General features: G+C 49.2%; 1 protein-coding gene across 1 annotated transcript in view; it reads right to left on the reverse strand.

Moving 5' to 3' along the window:
- BSPRY (B-box and SPRY domain containing) overlaps positions 1–15,925 on the reverse strand; it is a 52,535-nt gene that overhangs the window by 9,665 nt on the left and 26,945 nt on the right. Inside the window, exon 5 of the mRNA XM_035016009.1 lies at positions 5,175–5,273. Coding sequence (XP_034871900.1) covers positions 5,175–5,273 — 99 coding nt within the window. The remainder of the gene's footprint in view (positions 1–5,174; positions 5,274–15,925) is intronic.

Consider the following 15,925-nt stretch of genomic DNA (forward strand, 5'->3'; position numbering starts at 1 on the left):
GGAGCAGGGAGCCCGATGCGGGGCTCGATCCCAAGACCCTGGGATCATGACCTGAGCCGAAGGCAGACACTTAACGACTGAGCCACCCAGGCGCCCCAAGACTGTAATCAATTTCAACACATTTCTCGATTCATTCCCAGAAAAGTGTAGCAGAGAAAAAAAATTTCCCTTTCCAAAGATATGCCAGAATAAACTAAACACTGTCCTAAAACAAAGCACAGAAATGCTGGAAAAATAGCCCAAAGCATCCTTTTAAAAGTCAAGCTGCTCTGGCAGCTAAGTAAAGGAAATCCCCTGGAGTCCAAGCGTATGTAGAAAGGAAATTGAAAACTGGTGTAATCAAGAGCGGAGACTCTATTGCCCTGAATGCAGCTTGTGATTTATTTTAGAATTTTACACTCCTCTAAACTTAAGAGCCCAGTAAAGACAGAATTATATGGAAAAATAGACAAATCCACAGCATGATATGAAACTATAAATGCTCCTTGCCAGCAATCAGTAAATATGGCAGATAAAAAATTAGTAAGTATAAAGAAGATTTGAATGTGAAACATTTACCTAAAGTGACCATGTTTTAGGGCATAGAGCAAGTCTCAACAAATTTCAAACAACTGATATGCAGACTACAATGAAGTGAGAAATTAGTGGAAAAAATAACAATGATAATTTTTAAAAGTAAAACCACACATCTGGAGATGTAGAGATTTAAAAACCTATTCCTAACAACACATAGTAAAATAAATCATTGTGGACATTTAAAAATACTTATAACTGAATAAAAATATTGCATCAGAAATTGTGAGAGCAATATGTAGAAGGAAATATAGGGCTTAAATGCTGACCTTGAGAAAGAAGACAGACTAAAATTAAGAGACTGTGTTCAGCTGAGGGAGTTAAATAACAATGGTGTATATCTCCCCCCTAAAAAAAATTAGAAGGAAAAAATTTATAAAGATAAGAGGAAGGGACACCTGGGGCACCTGGGTATGTCGGTTAAGCGTCTGCCTTCGTCTCAGGTCATGATCCCAGGGTCCTGGGATCTAGCCCCGCATCAGGCTCCCTGCTCAGCGGGGAGTCTGCTTCTCCCTCTCCCTCTGCCCCTCTGCCTGCTTGTGCTCTCTCTCTCTCTCAAATAAATAAATAAAATCTTAAAAAAAAAAAAAAAGGAATCATACAATATGCACTCCCATGCCTGGCTTCTTAAAAAAAAAAAAAAAAAAGAGGAAGGGACGCCCGGGTGGCTCAGTCAGGTTAAGTGTCTGCCTTCGGCTCAGGTCCAGCATCAGGCTCCTAGCTCAGTGGGGAGCCTGCTGCTCCCCCTGCTCGTGCTCTTTCTTTCTCTCTCTCTGACAAATAAATAAATAAAATAATAAAAAAAAAGATAAGAGGAAATAATAATAAGTTGTTTTTTTTTTTTAAGATACAAAAGAGGGGCTCCTGGCTGGCTGAGTCGGAAGAGCATGTGACTCTTGATCTCGGTGTTGTGAGTTCGAGCCCCACGGTATAGAGATCACTAGAAAAAAATAAACTTTGAAAAAAAAAGATCCAAAAGAGAGGATCAAAATACTAAAAGCTGGTTCTTTGAAAAGACTAACAAAATAGACAAACCAGTGGCAACTTTAATCAAGATTAAGAACAACTTGGAGGGGCACTTGGGTGGCTCAGTCGGTTAAGCATCTGCCTTTGGTTCGGGTCATGATCTCAGGGTCCTGGGATCGAGCCCCATGTCGGCTCCCTGCTCAGTGGGGAGCATGCTTCTCCCTCTCCCTCTACCTCTCCCCGCCCCGACTTGTACTCTCACTCTCAAATAAATAAATATCTAAAAAAATAATTTAAGAACTTTATGCCATTACATTTAAAAAGAGACAAAGTACATAATTTATCTAGAAAAAATTTACTAAAACCAAAGAAAAAGAATGAATCCTTTACTCATGGTGGGAAATGAATCAGTAGTTAAAATCCACCTGCAAAAAATAACACCAAGCCCAGATAGTTTTACAGGGGGTGTCACCAAATATTCAAGGCACAGATAATTCCAATCTTTTTTTTTTTTAAGATTTTATTTATTTATTTGAGAGAGAGAGAGAGAATGAGAGAGAGAGAGCATGAGGGGGGGAGGGTCAGAGGGAGAAGCAGACTCCCTGCCGAGCAGGGAGCCTGATGTGGGACTTGATCCCGGGACTCCAGGATCATGACCTGAGCCGAAGGCAGTCACTTAACCAACTGAGCCACCCAGGCGCCCAATAATTCCAATCTTAACACAAATACCTCCGGTGAAAACAGAGAGTTCCCAACTCATCTAATAAGATTTATAGAACCTCAATACCAAAATCTGATAAGGACTATACAAGAAATGAAATTCATAGGCTAATCTCACTCCTGAGTATAGACACAAAAATCCTTAAACACATACACACAAAACCCCAAACTAAGATTAGCAATCCAACCTCAGAAATTTTGTATAACGATACAAGGAGAAGGAGAGGAGGGGGTCTTGGTGATAAAAGGGTAGCACAAGGGATCCTTATGATAGGACTGCTCTGTATCTTGGTTGTGGGAGAAGTCACACAAATCTACACATGTGATAAAACCGCACAGAACTAAATACACACACACAAATGAGCGCATGTTAAACTGGTGAAATGTGCATAAGGTAGGTTGTATGGATGTCAATGTCCTGGCTATGATACTGTACTATATAGTTAGGTAACATGTTATCATTGGGGGAAACTGGACGAAGGGTACAGGGGATATGGCTCTATGATTATTTCTTACAACTATACGTGAATCTACAATTATCTCAAAATTTAAAGTAAAAAAAAAAAATACATATGATCAAGCTTACTTGGTTTTCCCCAGGAATTCAGGATGGTTTAGCATTAGAAACTTTTTTTTTTTTAGATTTTATTTATTTATTTGACATAGAGAAAGATAGAGAACACAAGCAGGGGGTGCGGCAGGCAGAGGGAGAGGGAGAGGGAGAAGCAGGCTCCCTGCTGAGCATGGAGCCTGACCTGGGACTCGATCCCAGGCCCCTGGAATCATGACCCGAGCCGAAGGCAGATGCTTAACCGACTGAGCCACCCAGGTGTCCCTAGCATTAGAAACTCTTATTAATGTATTACCATGTTAACAGATTGATAGGGGACAAAGCATATCTATAAACTGACAAACGGCATCATTAAGAACCTACAGCAAATGTGATAAATAATGGAAAATAGAAGCAATCAGAAGAGAATTACACAAGCTCTGTCCATCACCTACGCATCCACCTGCACCTGTGCCCCATACTCTGCCTTCCCTGTTTCTGCGGATGAAAGCTCATGCTCTTACCTATGGCTAACTTTCCATTTGTTAGCCTATACCCCACCTTGCTATACCTGGTTACCCCCATTTCTCCCTCACCATTAATTTTCCCCTCTCTACCAGATAATGCCTACCAGCATACAGAGAGTAATTTCTGCATCTTAAAAATAAAATACCCTCTTGATCTCATATCCCCCTCCACTATCAACCCATTTCTCAGCTCCCTTCTTACAGCAGAGGTCCTCAAGGGTTGGCTGAGCCAACTCTCCCAAATTACTCTTCTGTTCTCTCTGAAACCCACTCTGATCAGGCTTCCACCTCACCACTCTACAAAACACTCCCCATCCCATCACAGTCTCCAGTGATGAACATGTTACTAAATCCAATGGCCCACTCTCATTTCTCACCTTACTTAACCTCTGCAACATTTGACATCCCACCTCTTTGAAACCTCTTATGTGGACACAACACTCAGTTTGACTCCTATCTCATTCACTGCTCCTACCTTAGGGCTTTTGCACTTGCCATTCCCTCTTTCTAGAACTCTTCCCCCAGATATCTGGTCCATTCCCTCACCTTCTGTAAATTTTGTGCAAATATCAATACTTAATTAGGTCATTCCTGACCACAGCATATGCAATTGCAACACCCCCCCCCGCCCCCGTTCTCAACAAAGGAACGTCCTCCTTCCTGTGTTAAACTTCTCCATAGCACCTTTGACCTTATGACATAGGGTGTATTTAATTATTGGCCTTCCCCCCAACCCCCCCCCACCCCCTGGCCAATGATGTAATTTTCACGGAAACAGGAATTTCCATATGTTTTGTTCACTGTGGAATCTCTAGCACATAGAACAATGGTGCTTGGCATGTGATGGGTACTCAACAGATTTGTTAAATACATACATAAATGGTGAAATGCTGTGAGTACGCTCCTTGCAGTCAGCATCTGCTACACTTGCTTCTATTCAACACTGTACTGAGGTCCTAGCCAGTGCAGTCAAGATGAGAAAATAAAAAGGATAAAGAAAAAGAGAGAGAGAGAGAGACAGAGGAACCATCATGCTAAGAGAGGCAGGAACGGACACAGAATAGCTGCCTGGCCTCCTGGCAGCATCTTCTTTCCTGGTTCTCGTTCCCTTCAGGTTCTGAGAGGCTTCTGTATCCTGCTGGGAAATTCCGTTTTTGCGCAAACTAGTTCAACTGGGTTTCGTTCTACACAATCAAAAGAACCTTGACTAAGACCATGCAAAGCCTGCTCCATTGTCCATGTTGATGAAGGAAGGAGGGGATGTACAGAAAGAAATTCATAGCCCCGACCCGTGAGGGGCACACCTGCGAGCATCGGCAATGGGGGCAACTGGCTAAAGGATCAGCAGTGGCGGGTAGCCGAAGGAGCACTGGCCTGGGAGTCAGAAGATCCAGGTCCTGGATCTGATTCTGGCAGGAGGCTGTGGACCTTGGGCAAGTCAATCACCCTCTAGGCGACCCACTTCCCCATCTGTAAACAGGGATAAGATTGTCATAAAGAACACTCCACGTCAAAGTCCAGAGGTTATTTTATAATTCAGGGGCTGACCACGAAATACTTAGATGGTGGAAGAATGCTACCCTTTCTGATCCTTTACCCCAAGAAGTCATTTTCCAGCAGTATTTGCCCCAGTGTGGTACTGGGAATAGTCCTCTCTGCCCAGATGGTAAAACTCCCAGCTCCGAGAGATGGGAAACCGTCCTTCCTGGGCATCTGCCTTTGCTAGGAGCACTGTGAGTCTGTGAGGTTGGGAAGGGATCCCAGACTGGTCCATGCTCCTAAGGCTGGAGTCTTGTCCTAGGAGGGGTCCAGAGCAGAGAGGAAGGAGAGCTACCTACCACTGCTCTCTGGTTCTTCCCTGGCAGGACCTCAGCCACATATCTGGTGATGCTGGCACTGTGGAACTGCAGCCGCTCACACTGGTCCACAATCTTGTTCTGCAATATAAAGGACACCTATGGCGTCTCGATCCACGTTGATCCATTCACTCCATCCCCATGATATCCCCCCTCAGCCACTCACATCCCAGACCTCGTTATTACTGAAAACTATAGCATCTCCCAAATCTTCATTTCAAGGGGCCCACACCCTGTCCACCACTTCCATCCTTCCAGATTACTAACTCTAGATTCTCCAGTCCAACTGTTCTTCGGCTCAGCTGAAGCCGCTCATACACTAGTCTTACCACTTTTCCGTGTCTATCACCCACTTTGTGGCCTCAGTTCCCTCCTTCTCCTAAATTCGGTGGCCCATCATCATAATCACCTTCCTGCATATGCTCTCAGCGTTCCCTCTGACCCAGCTCCCTGGCTCTCCACACCTGAGTGGAAAGAACACGGCTTCTCAAACTGCCCTTCCCTCAGTTATCCCCATTCATTAAACAGTACCAGCAATCATCAACCTCATTACCCCAACCCAAACCCCCGGGGTTACTCTCCAACCCCGCATGTATCTAATCCCTCAGTGAGTCCTATCAGCCCTGACTCCAAAGTCTCTCTCTCTCTCCTCTGGCCACTTCTGGTCACCTGCACTCTTGCTATTCGCCCCTACAGTGAGCCACGACCACCTTGTGTCAGGAGGTTAGGTCAGCTCACGTCCCTGCTCAAACTCCTCCAACAGCTTTCCAGCACACGCACAGGGAGATCAAGCTTCCCACTTCAGCCAACAAGGGACTGTCTGATGGGACTCTGCCTATTGCTCCGAAGCCACCTCCTAGCACTCTCCACTCTGGCCTTCTTTCTGTCCCATAAACACACCAAACTCGTCCTGACAACAGCGGCTTTGCACCTGTTCCTTCCTCTGCGGCCAGCCGTACAAGTCCCCTCCCCCACTACATTCAGGGTCACCGCCTCAGAAGCCCTCCCCGACCATCCCCACAGCCCATTCTCTTACTTTGCTTTATTTTTCTCCCTTGCATTTGTCACTCCTCTGCCTGTACATTCTGGGTGTGTTTACTTGTTTTGTATCTCTCCCCCCACCACTGGAACATGAGCACCATGACTTTGACTTGTTCGCTATGGGCCACTACCTAGAAGAAAGTTCCTCCTACACATAGAGGCCCTGGATAAATATTTGTTCAATGAGTGAACATCTACTTCTGTGACCATAAGAGGTTCAGTGGTTCACATCGGCCAGAGCTATGAGCGTCCCCCAGGAGAGCAGCGGAGACTTTTAGAAATGAAGAACTGAAGCCCACGGAGAAGTGACCTGCCAGGCCCCTGCTTTTCCACTCCATTTCTCCAGGTACTTGGACTCCTTCCTAGCCAACAGCTCCTGCATTGCTTCAGCTCTGCCCCAGTTCCATCTGCCCAAAGGCAACTCGGCCTCTTCCAGGAAGCCCTTGCAAATCCTTCCCGCCCCACAGTCAGGAATTCATCTGACGCTTTGCTGGTCCAAATACTAAGTGAAAGAACTGAGCTGGCTGGGATGAAGCTGTGATCAGCACACACCAGAGGCCTGAGGAAACCGAGCCTAACTTCCAAAAAGCTACAGGACAAGAACCCGGAAGGTAAGAGAGAAGTTGTTGAATGGTAACCATCTTGCCCTGGGCCAAAATTTCTTTCCTGGCTAGAGGGATAGTGGAAGGAGTGTGTAAATGCCATAATATACTCAAAATTGGAGGGAGAAGGCAAGAAACCCCTCCCTCCAGGCAAAGGAGATGAACGTGCTTAGGGCATCAGTAGGGTTCAGGGAAGGCGCCCTGGGCAGACTGCATTCCAAACCAAGCACCAGGCCTGCCACCCTGCCCCAGCCTTCACCTCCTTCCACCACTCAGATTCAGCTCTGATGGCAACTTTTTTTCTTCTTTTTTTAAGGTTTTTATTTAATTCTCACACCCATTAGCACCCCTTCCTCCCTCCACTGAGGCTAAGAGGTGGTTTTCTCTGAGCAAGTCAATGACTCCCTTGGTCCAGCTCCTGAATATTAGAAACCTCGGAGGAGTTACCGCCCTGTTTTGGGCCTCAGTTTGCTCATCTGTAAAACGGAAGTTGCCTATCACTTCAAAAGTTTGGTCTGGATGGAGTGAGATGATGGATATTGAAGTGCTTTGGCGCTCACAAAGTTTCCATCCATTATGAAAGTTTATTACACCACATTACCCAAGTTATTTTCATCGCCACTACTGATGATGGATAGTGGTGACAGGTAGGGCCAATCAGGAGCTTTCAGGTGTCACTGAGTAAGTGAATCCCTCTGGACCAGTCACGTGTGTTTATTCCCCTGCAGTCTGAGTCCCTAGCCAGAGCCCTCAAGCCTCACAGGTGGGCAGAGCACTCGGTGAGGTTGGGGAAATAAAGCGGCTTAATCAAATGGCAAGGAAATCCCCCGGGGACCACAACTAGGGTGGAAGGAGGGAGGAAAACCCAGGGCAACTTCGACTCCCCAGTTTCAGACCAGGGGCGGGTGGTGATGAAGGTGACCAGCGTGGAGCTAAACTGGCGTGGAGATGGGGAGGAACTCTAGGTGAAGAGATCCAGCAGGAACCTCTTGAGATCCTACCCGCCCCCTCCGTTTACCCAGGTGGAACCAGTTTGGAGTACAGTCAGGGCCAACCCCAAAGGGAAAAGAAATCACCTCACCAGGAAGCCCGAAGGGTGGACGAGGGGAGGGGCTTTGAGCCCAGGGGTTGAGGAGGGAGGAGGGCCAGCTTTTATCTCGGGCCAGCTTCCATGGGGCGGGACGTGGGACACGGAGTCCCCGGCAACTGGAGCAGTGTGGCCGCATACTGCCCAAGGCCAGGCCCGGCTCTCACCCCGCCCCCAACAAAGCAACGAAGGAAGAGTGGGCAGCTCGAGCCGCCACTGTGTGGTAGACTAAAGAGCATTTCGCCCATTATCTTACGTCTCTCGCACAACACCCCCAATAAACGCGCGCTAGTGTTGCCCTCAAACCACAGATGAGGGCGCCGAGGCCCAGAGACGAGACTGCGAGGCAGGTGGGGAGGAGGCGGGATTCGAACTCAGGTCCCCACGACTCCGAGGGCCACACCCTTAACCGCCTAGTTCCACGGCCAGTGCCACCGCCGAGCCCGGGCTCCTGGACCGGCCGCCAGGTCCCCGCCGGGTCCCTCTCGGCACGCCACCCCGGTGTCCCCTCCCCCCGGCGCCCCCCCGCCTTCCGGCGCCCCCGGCCGCTCACCCGCAGCTCTTCCGCGCGCTCCTCCGCCCGGCGGATGCGGTGCCCCCGGCAGCGGCCGCCCAGCCCCGCGCAGGCGGCGCACACGGGCCGTCGCTCGGAGCAGCAGAACCAGCTCAGAGCCTGGCCGTGCTCGGGGCACAGCGGCGCCGACCCCGGCCCTGCGCTCTCCGCAGACATGGCCGAGCGCCCGGCGCCGCGCGCTCCACCTGCCGCAGGTGACCGCTGGGCGGAGCCTCCCCGCCCCCGCCCCCGGGCCCCGACGGGCGGCCCCGCGCGCCGGCCACCCCGGCTTCCCGCCCGCCTGCCCTCGCCGCGGGGGGGCGCCCGCTCGGCGCCCCGGTCCGCGTCCCGCCCCGACCCCCGCGCAGGGTCCGCCGGCTTCAGGCGGCTCTGTGATTTTCTGCGGAATTAAGTCGCCTTGTATGCGTGTTAGTTTTATGACAAACGTAAAACACCGAATATTAATGTGACCGCAGGAAACTTAAGTGAGCACTTACTAAGTGCCAGGCTTTTGCTAAGCACCTTAAAGCGTTTTACCATGTACCACAACAGCCCTTTCCGAGGGGCAGCTCTAGACAAGCAGCTTGAAGGTAGCTTCTGGCGTTCGGCTGCCTGGGCTCAAATCCCATTTATCTGTTCGCAGGCAGAGCACCCTCAGTGGCCCCAGCTGTAAAATGGGGATAGCGTCGGTACCTGCCCGCACAGACTTGTGCTGAGGCTTAAGTGATTAAACAGGACCCCCGGAGCACAGACAGCGGCTGCAACTGCAAAGCGTCTGTTAATAGTACAAGGAAAGTACTACTATGATCCCCGTTTTTATGGAGGTTAAGTAACTTGCGAGGAGTCACAGTTACTAACTGGTAGCAAGGAGATTGGAATTCAGGCGGTTTGATTTGTGGCTAGTATGGGTAATAATTTTTTAAATTGCATGTCCAATGAGGGACATCTGTATTAGGCTGATTTCCCCAAAGTATTTACAACCAAATTTTCCTCATTTGAAACTTTTCTTATAACTAGTATTGAAAAAAACTAATGCATGTTTATTGAAGAAAAGAGAATATGCAGATAAACACATGGATGAAACACCCATCCTCAGAAAAAGCCACGGCTGATATGTGCTGGAGCTGCCTTGGGGCTTTTTTTCTTAGGATCTCATCAATCAGTCTAAGTCCAGACTAAACCCTCTACTGGGGCTCCAGTCCAGCCAGCCTGGGCGTACAAGGAGGGTGCTGGTCCCCAGCCCCCAAACTCCATTTTAAGAGGTCTTGGCAGAGGGCTGAGGAGAGAACTCAGCCAAAGGGAGAAGGGGCCAGACTTGGGGCTCAGGGGTTATTCTGAATTCATCGGGACTGGACACTTGTGAAAGCCAAACCCTGAAGAGAAGAAGCATCACTACATCCTGCAGCACTTAGGGGCTGAGGCACCTCTACCCCGAGGCCCCTCTAAGTGACAACAGCACAGAGGGAAGAGAAAGATTCCCTTCTGTCAGCCCCTTCAGCTTCAGCCCCTGAGGGCGAGGACAGCTGACAGCCCCAGAGCTCCGCCACTTAAAACTATGGGACCTGGATCAGATCGTTTAGGCCCTCTGGGCCTCAGTTTCCTCATGTCTAAAACGGGGGTGAGAATACTATCTACCTCTGAGGGCTGCTTCGAGAATTAAATGAGATCTTGTCGGGCGCCTGGGTGGCTCAGTCGGTTGGGCGACTGCCTTCGGCTCAGGTCATGATCCTGGAGTCCCTGGATCGAGTCCCACATCGGGCTCCCTGCTCGGCGGGGAGTCTGCTTCTCCCTCTGACCCTCCTCCCTCTCATGCTCTCTGTCTCTCATTCTCTCTCTCTCAAATAAATAAATAAAAAATCTTAAAAAAAAAATGAGATCTTGTCTGAAAGTGCTGAGCTTGGGTGTATCGTATACAGTAGGGGCTACAAAATGTTTTGTTTTTTTTTTTAAGATTTTTTATTTATTTATTTGACAGAGAGAGACACAGCGAGAGAGGGAACACAAGCAGGGGGAGTGGGAGAGGGAGAAGCAGGCTCCCCGCAGAGGAGGGAGCCCGATGCGGGACTCGATCCCAGGACCCTGGGATCATGACCTGAGCCGAAGGCAGTCGCTTAACCGACTGAGCCACCCAGGCGCCCGCTACAAAATGTTTTGTTGTTTTTTTTTTTTAAATTTTTTATTTATTTATTTGACGGAGAGACACAGCGAGAGAGGGAACACAAGCAGGGGGAGTGGGAGAGGGAGAAGCAGGGGGAGTGGGAGAGGGAGAAGCAGGCTTCCCACAGAGCAGGGAGCCCGATGCGGGACTCGATCCCAGGACCCCGGGATCATGACCTGAGCCGAAGGTTGTCGCTTAACCAACTGAGCCACCCAGGCGCCCGCTACAAAATGTTTTATTGGACGTGTGAGGCTCTGGAAATACACTTGTAGCAGGGTTTCAGAATGTAAACTGTGTAAGGTAAGGTCCTTTGGCGAGGGGAGTGCAGCGTTCCTGGCATCAAAAGTTGTTTCTAGTGGGAGGGTGGAGGCTTCATAAGGGCATTTACCCTCTTCTGGGGGTGGGGCTGGAAATGGGCCACCATAACTAGAGACTGTGGTTAGAATTTTTTTGTTCTAAGGGCCGGGGGTGGGGAGGGCTCTTAAACCTTCTGGTAAGAAAGAAAACAGAAGTGATTTTGTGTGAAGGAAAAGAGACTGTGGAGGGCAGGGGGAGGAAATAAGGGTTAAGGTCCTTGGGGAAAGTGGGGCCCCTTCACTGGGTGTGGCCCTGGAGCAGTCAGTGGCCCTCCGACGGCTGGAGTCTGGGAAGCGGTAGCAAAATCACCAGAAGTACTTCCGGGCAGAGGACTAGGAATTGCTAGGGGCTTAGGTGGCAACGGGTTTGTTTTTATAAAGTGGGGATCATCGGGCGCCTAGGTCGTTCAGTGGGTGGGTTAAGCATCTGCCTTCAGCTCAGTTCATGATGCCAGGGTCCTGGGATCCAGTCCTGTATTGGGAATCCCTGCTCAGTGGGGAGTCTGCTCCTCCCTCTGGCGCCCCCCCCAACCTCCTGTTCCTGCTCGTGTGGGCTTTCTCTCTCTCTCTCAAAAATAAATAAAATCTTTAAAAAAATAAAGTGGGGATCATCTGTTCTGCCACTCGTGCTGAGCCGGACTGGAACTGAAAATTCAGCCCCTTCCCTTAATGTGCATGTGCCCGATGCCAAGTCCCCACCAGAGGCCTCTGGATATTCGGAAACTCCCAAGTGACCGCTCTCAGGCCTTATCAGGTCTCAGAATCACCCGGGACGGTTGGGGGAGAGGGGTTGTTAAGCATTCAAACTTTCCGATAAGATTCTCACTCACTAAATCTGGGGTGTAGCCAGGAATCTGCATTTGTAGCAGTTGCCCTGAGGCTGGACTACAAAAGAGCTCTCTGACCACTCCTACGAACACTGCTCTAAGGCAATGGTGACCCTTTAGCAGGTGGTGAAATCTATTCAAGAAGCGGAGACCAGCATTAAACAAAAAAAAGGAAAGAAAAAATAGAACACATTGCTCCTAGTGCAGGGTTTTTTTGGTTTATTTCCGTTACATAAACATGTACATGTGTGAGCATTGGGGATTGTATTTCCTATTGAGAGTCAGGGTCAAGAAGTTTGAAAGCCGCTGCTCTAAAGTGACCTGGGGAGCCTTGGTGGGAGCCGGTAGGGCTGTACTTGAACTTCAGGGCTTGCTTAGGCAGAACACCCGGAGCTAGGGACAGAGAAGAATGGACACTTCTTTTTCTTTTATTTTTTATTTTTTAAAGATTTTATTTATTTATTTGACAGAGAGAGAGAGACAGTGAGAGAGGGAACACAAGCAGGGAGAGTGGGAGAGGGAGAAGCAGGCTTCCCGCCGAGCAGGGAGCCCGATGCGGGGCTCGATCCCAGGACCCTGGGATCATGACCTGAGCCGAAGGCAGCCGCTTAACCGGCTGAGCCACCCAGGCGCCCCACTTCTTTTTCTTTTAAAGATTTTATTTATTTATTTGACAGAGAGAGCGAGAGAGGGAACACAAGCAGGGGGAGTGGGGGAGGGAGAAGCAGGCTTCCCGCCGAGCAGGGAGCCCGATGCGGGGCTCAATCCCAGGACCCTGGCATCATGACCTGAGCCGAAGGCAGACGCTTAACGACTGAGCCACCCAGGCACCCAAGAATGGACACTTTTGTTACATTTTAGTCATTCAGTAGATTTATTGACCATCTACCTATGCACCGGGCCATATTTAAGACGCCGAGAATACAACCGTAAAGAAGAGCAAAGTCTACTCTCTTGAGCAAACAAAATAAACAGACATGTCATATAATGTTGGTGAGTGAGAAGAGCTGTATGAAAAATGCTCAGGCATATAGATAGAGGGCTTGAGGGAGGTGCTGATCTAGAAAGGGCGATGGAGGAGGTCTCTGGGAGGAGGAGCACTACGACTGGTTAGAGACAGCCCGCAGACCGTGAGAAATCTGGGGAAGGAGTTTCCAAGCAGAGGAACTAGCAAGGGCAAAATTTCTTTTTATGCCATGAGCTCTACTCCCCCCCTCACCAAGGAACCTTACACAATTTGCATTCTGAAAAAGGCACTACAAATATATTTACAGATCCTCACACACATGGTAGAGGATCCGTTAGCCCCTACTGTATGATCTAGGCGGGGACACGTCGAGGCGGCTTTTAGGCAGCAGGCTTGAGCAATGGAAACCCGAGTAAGGCAGAAGGGCCCACAGTGACCACCAGCTGAATGCAAGCAGGCTCCCTACGCGACCCACCTCAGAAGACCCATAGGCCCTAGCTGACCAATGGGCTACTCACAACTGGGCCCAGGTACCAAAGCAGGAAAATTCCATATGGTCCCATACCTCCTCACGCCCCGTGTAGCTGTAGCCCCCCACCCCTGCCTCCTGGCAGACAGTCTCTCCTGTGCTGTCCTGCCTGCTATTCTCTTGCAGTGTACTCAAAAAACTCCTATCTCCTTTGTTCGGCCCCGGGTGAACCCTTTCACCACTAGCCTCCACCCAATCGGTCGCCCCACAGAACGTATGTATGTATGTAGGTATGTATGTAGGTATTTATTTTTAAGATTGTATTTATTTATTTGACAGAGAGAGAGATGCAGCGAGAGAGGGAACACAGGCAGGGCGAGTGGGAGAGGGAGAAGCAGGCTTCCCGCGGAGCAGGGAGCCCGATGCGGGGTTCGATCCCAGGACCCCGGGATCATGACCTGAGCCGAAGGCAGACGCCCAACAACTGAGCCACCCAGGCGCCCCCAGGACGTATTTATTTTTATAAAATTGGGACTATCTGTACATTCTTCCCTGTAACCGGACTTCTCACTTGTCTGCTTATGCTATTTGGTTTGGGTTGTCTTTTTTTTTTTTTAACTTTTTTGTAATGAATATTTGGGAAAGTCTATTGGAAAGGACTGTACCTCCCTGGCCTTTACTGTCTGTCAGGCCTACTCTTCCACCACAGACCCAGCCCTCCTCTGCCTGTCTGGTAGGAGGCCCTGGCCTATCGCTGATCCCACCTCACCCTGTCCCCATGCCTCCTTCCTCCTCAGACCCTGAGGCCACCAAAGTCTCTGGTGTCCGGGCTGGAAATGATCTGACCAGGGCTTGTACAGTTTCTTGTAAGGAGTAGCAAGACTATCAGCCCTGTGGCTTCTTTTCTGTGTGACTTTTTTATAGCGGAAACAGCCTCAACTGTCACCTCTAAGAGGGGCTTGGCAGCCTGCCAGTGTAGAGAAACTTAGACCACATGGTTCCCACATGATTAAGTCCAGGCCCCCAAGGAGAGAGTCCTCTCTGCTTGGGCCTGACCAGTCTGGACCGAATGGGATTAGTCTCCAGGAGGCACTTAGGACCAGCCCATTTCACAGGAGGGACAATATCAAACTGGGCAGGTTCAGGAGAGAATAACCAGCTCAGGCAGTAAAGAGCCAAGAATTAAGATTATACAAGGCAGGGTTGGAAGTATTGACAATGTTAGGGATGAACGAATGAAAAGTGAGGGTTATGTTGCTTACCTCCCTTGCATTCTACCTTGTGTCTTCATTGGCTGTCTATGATTGTCATCCTTTTCGCTGTTTATTCAAAAATATTCAATGTGGGGCACTTGGCTGGCTCAGTCGGTAGAGCATACGACTCTTGATCTTGGGGTTATGATTTGGAGGCCCATACTGGGTGTAGAGACTACTTTAAAAAAATAAAATATTAAAAAAAAAAAACCAACGAGCATCTACTGTGTACTAGACCTGTGTTGCCCAACACCATAGTCACTAGCTACAGGTGGCTGCTAAAGTTACATTCAAATTAAATACAATTTAGGGGCGCCTGGGTGGCTCAGTCGGTTGAGAGTCTGCCTTCAGCTCAGGTCATGATCTCAGGGTCCTGGGATGGAGCCCCTCATTGGGCTCTCTGCTCAGCAGGGAGTCTGCTTCTCCCTCTGCCTCTCCTTCTGCTCCGCAACCTCCCCCCCCCCCACTTGGTGCTGGCTCTCTATCTCACGCTCACTCTCAAATAAACAAATAAGTCTTTTAAAAAATTTACAATTTAAAATTCAGTCCTTCAATTGCACTAGCCACACTTCAGGTGCTCAATAGCCACACGTGACTTGGGGCCAGCGTATCTATAGATAGCGCAGACATAGAACATTTCCATCATAGCAGAAATTTCTATTGCAGTGCTGTGCTAGACCTTGTATTAGACACCAGCAATAAATACAGGTATAAATGAGACTCTGTCACTGCCCTTATGGAACTCCGAATCAAGGGAGAGAAACCGGTAAATGGAAAATCACACTGTGGTAGGGAAAGTGTGGGGGGCCTTGGAAGCGCAAAGGAAGGGTAGCTAACTCAATCTGGAGGAAGAGGGGAATGGTTAGGGAAGACTTGAGGGTAGAGAGGGAGATGGCGTCTAAGCTGAGGATAAATAGTTAGCCAGACAGATAGGTGAGGGGATGTAGGGGAGATGCCCTGGGCAGAGGAAACACCATGTACAAGGATTCAAAGGCAACAGCAAGGTGAGCCAAGAAGCTGCAAGTAGTTTAGACCATTGGAACCTATAGTGTGGGTGCCAGAGGTGGAAGCTGAGGCTAAAGAGACATGGACCAAGCCTTACCGACCGAGGGAAGGAGCTTGGACTTTATCTTGAATATGAATTATCTATTGTCTATAACGAACCGCCCCAAAGCTGAGCGGATTAAAACAACAACTGTTTATTTGCTCACAATTCTGTGGGTTGGCCAATTGGGCAGGGTTCGTTCGGGTGGGCTCTTCTTCTGATGGTTACTCGTGGTTTGCAGTCATCTGATGGCTCATTTAGGACTGGATGGTCTAAGATATTCTCACTCACATGTCTGCCATGTGGTGTTAGCTACGGGATGCGCCATGTGTCTTAAACAGACTAGACTGGGCTTCTTCCCCTGGCAGCAGTGTT

This window comes from Mirounga leonina, unplaced genomic scaffold (assembly GCF_011800145.1).
Source record: "Mirounga leonina isolate KUSES-001 unplaced genomic scaffold, KU_Mleo_1.0 Mir_170, whole genome shotgun sequence".
Lineage (NCBI taxonomy): Eukaryota > Metazoa > Chordata > Mammalia > Carnivora > Phocidae > Mirounga > Mirounga leonina.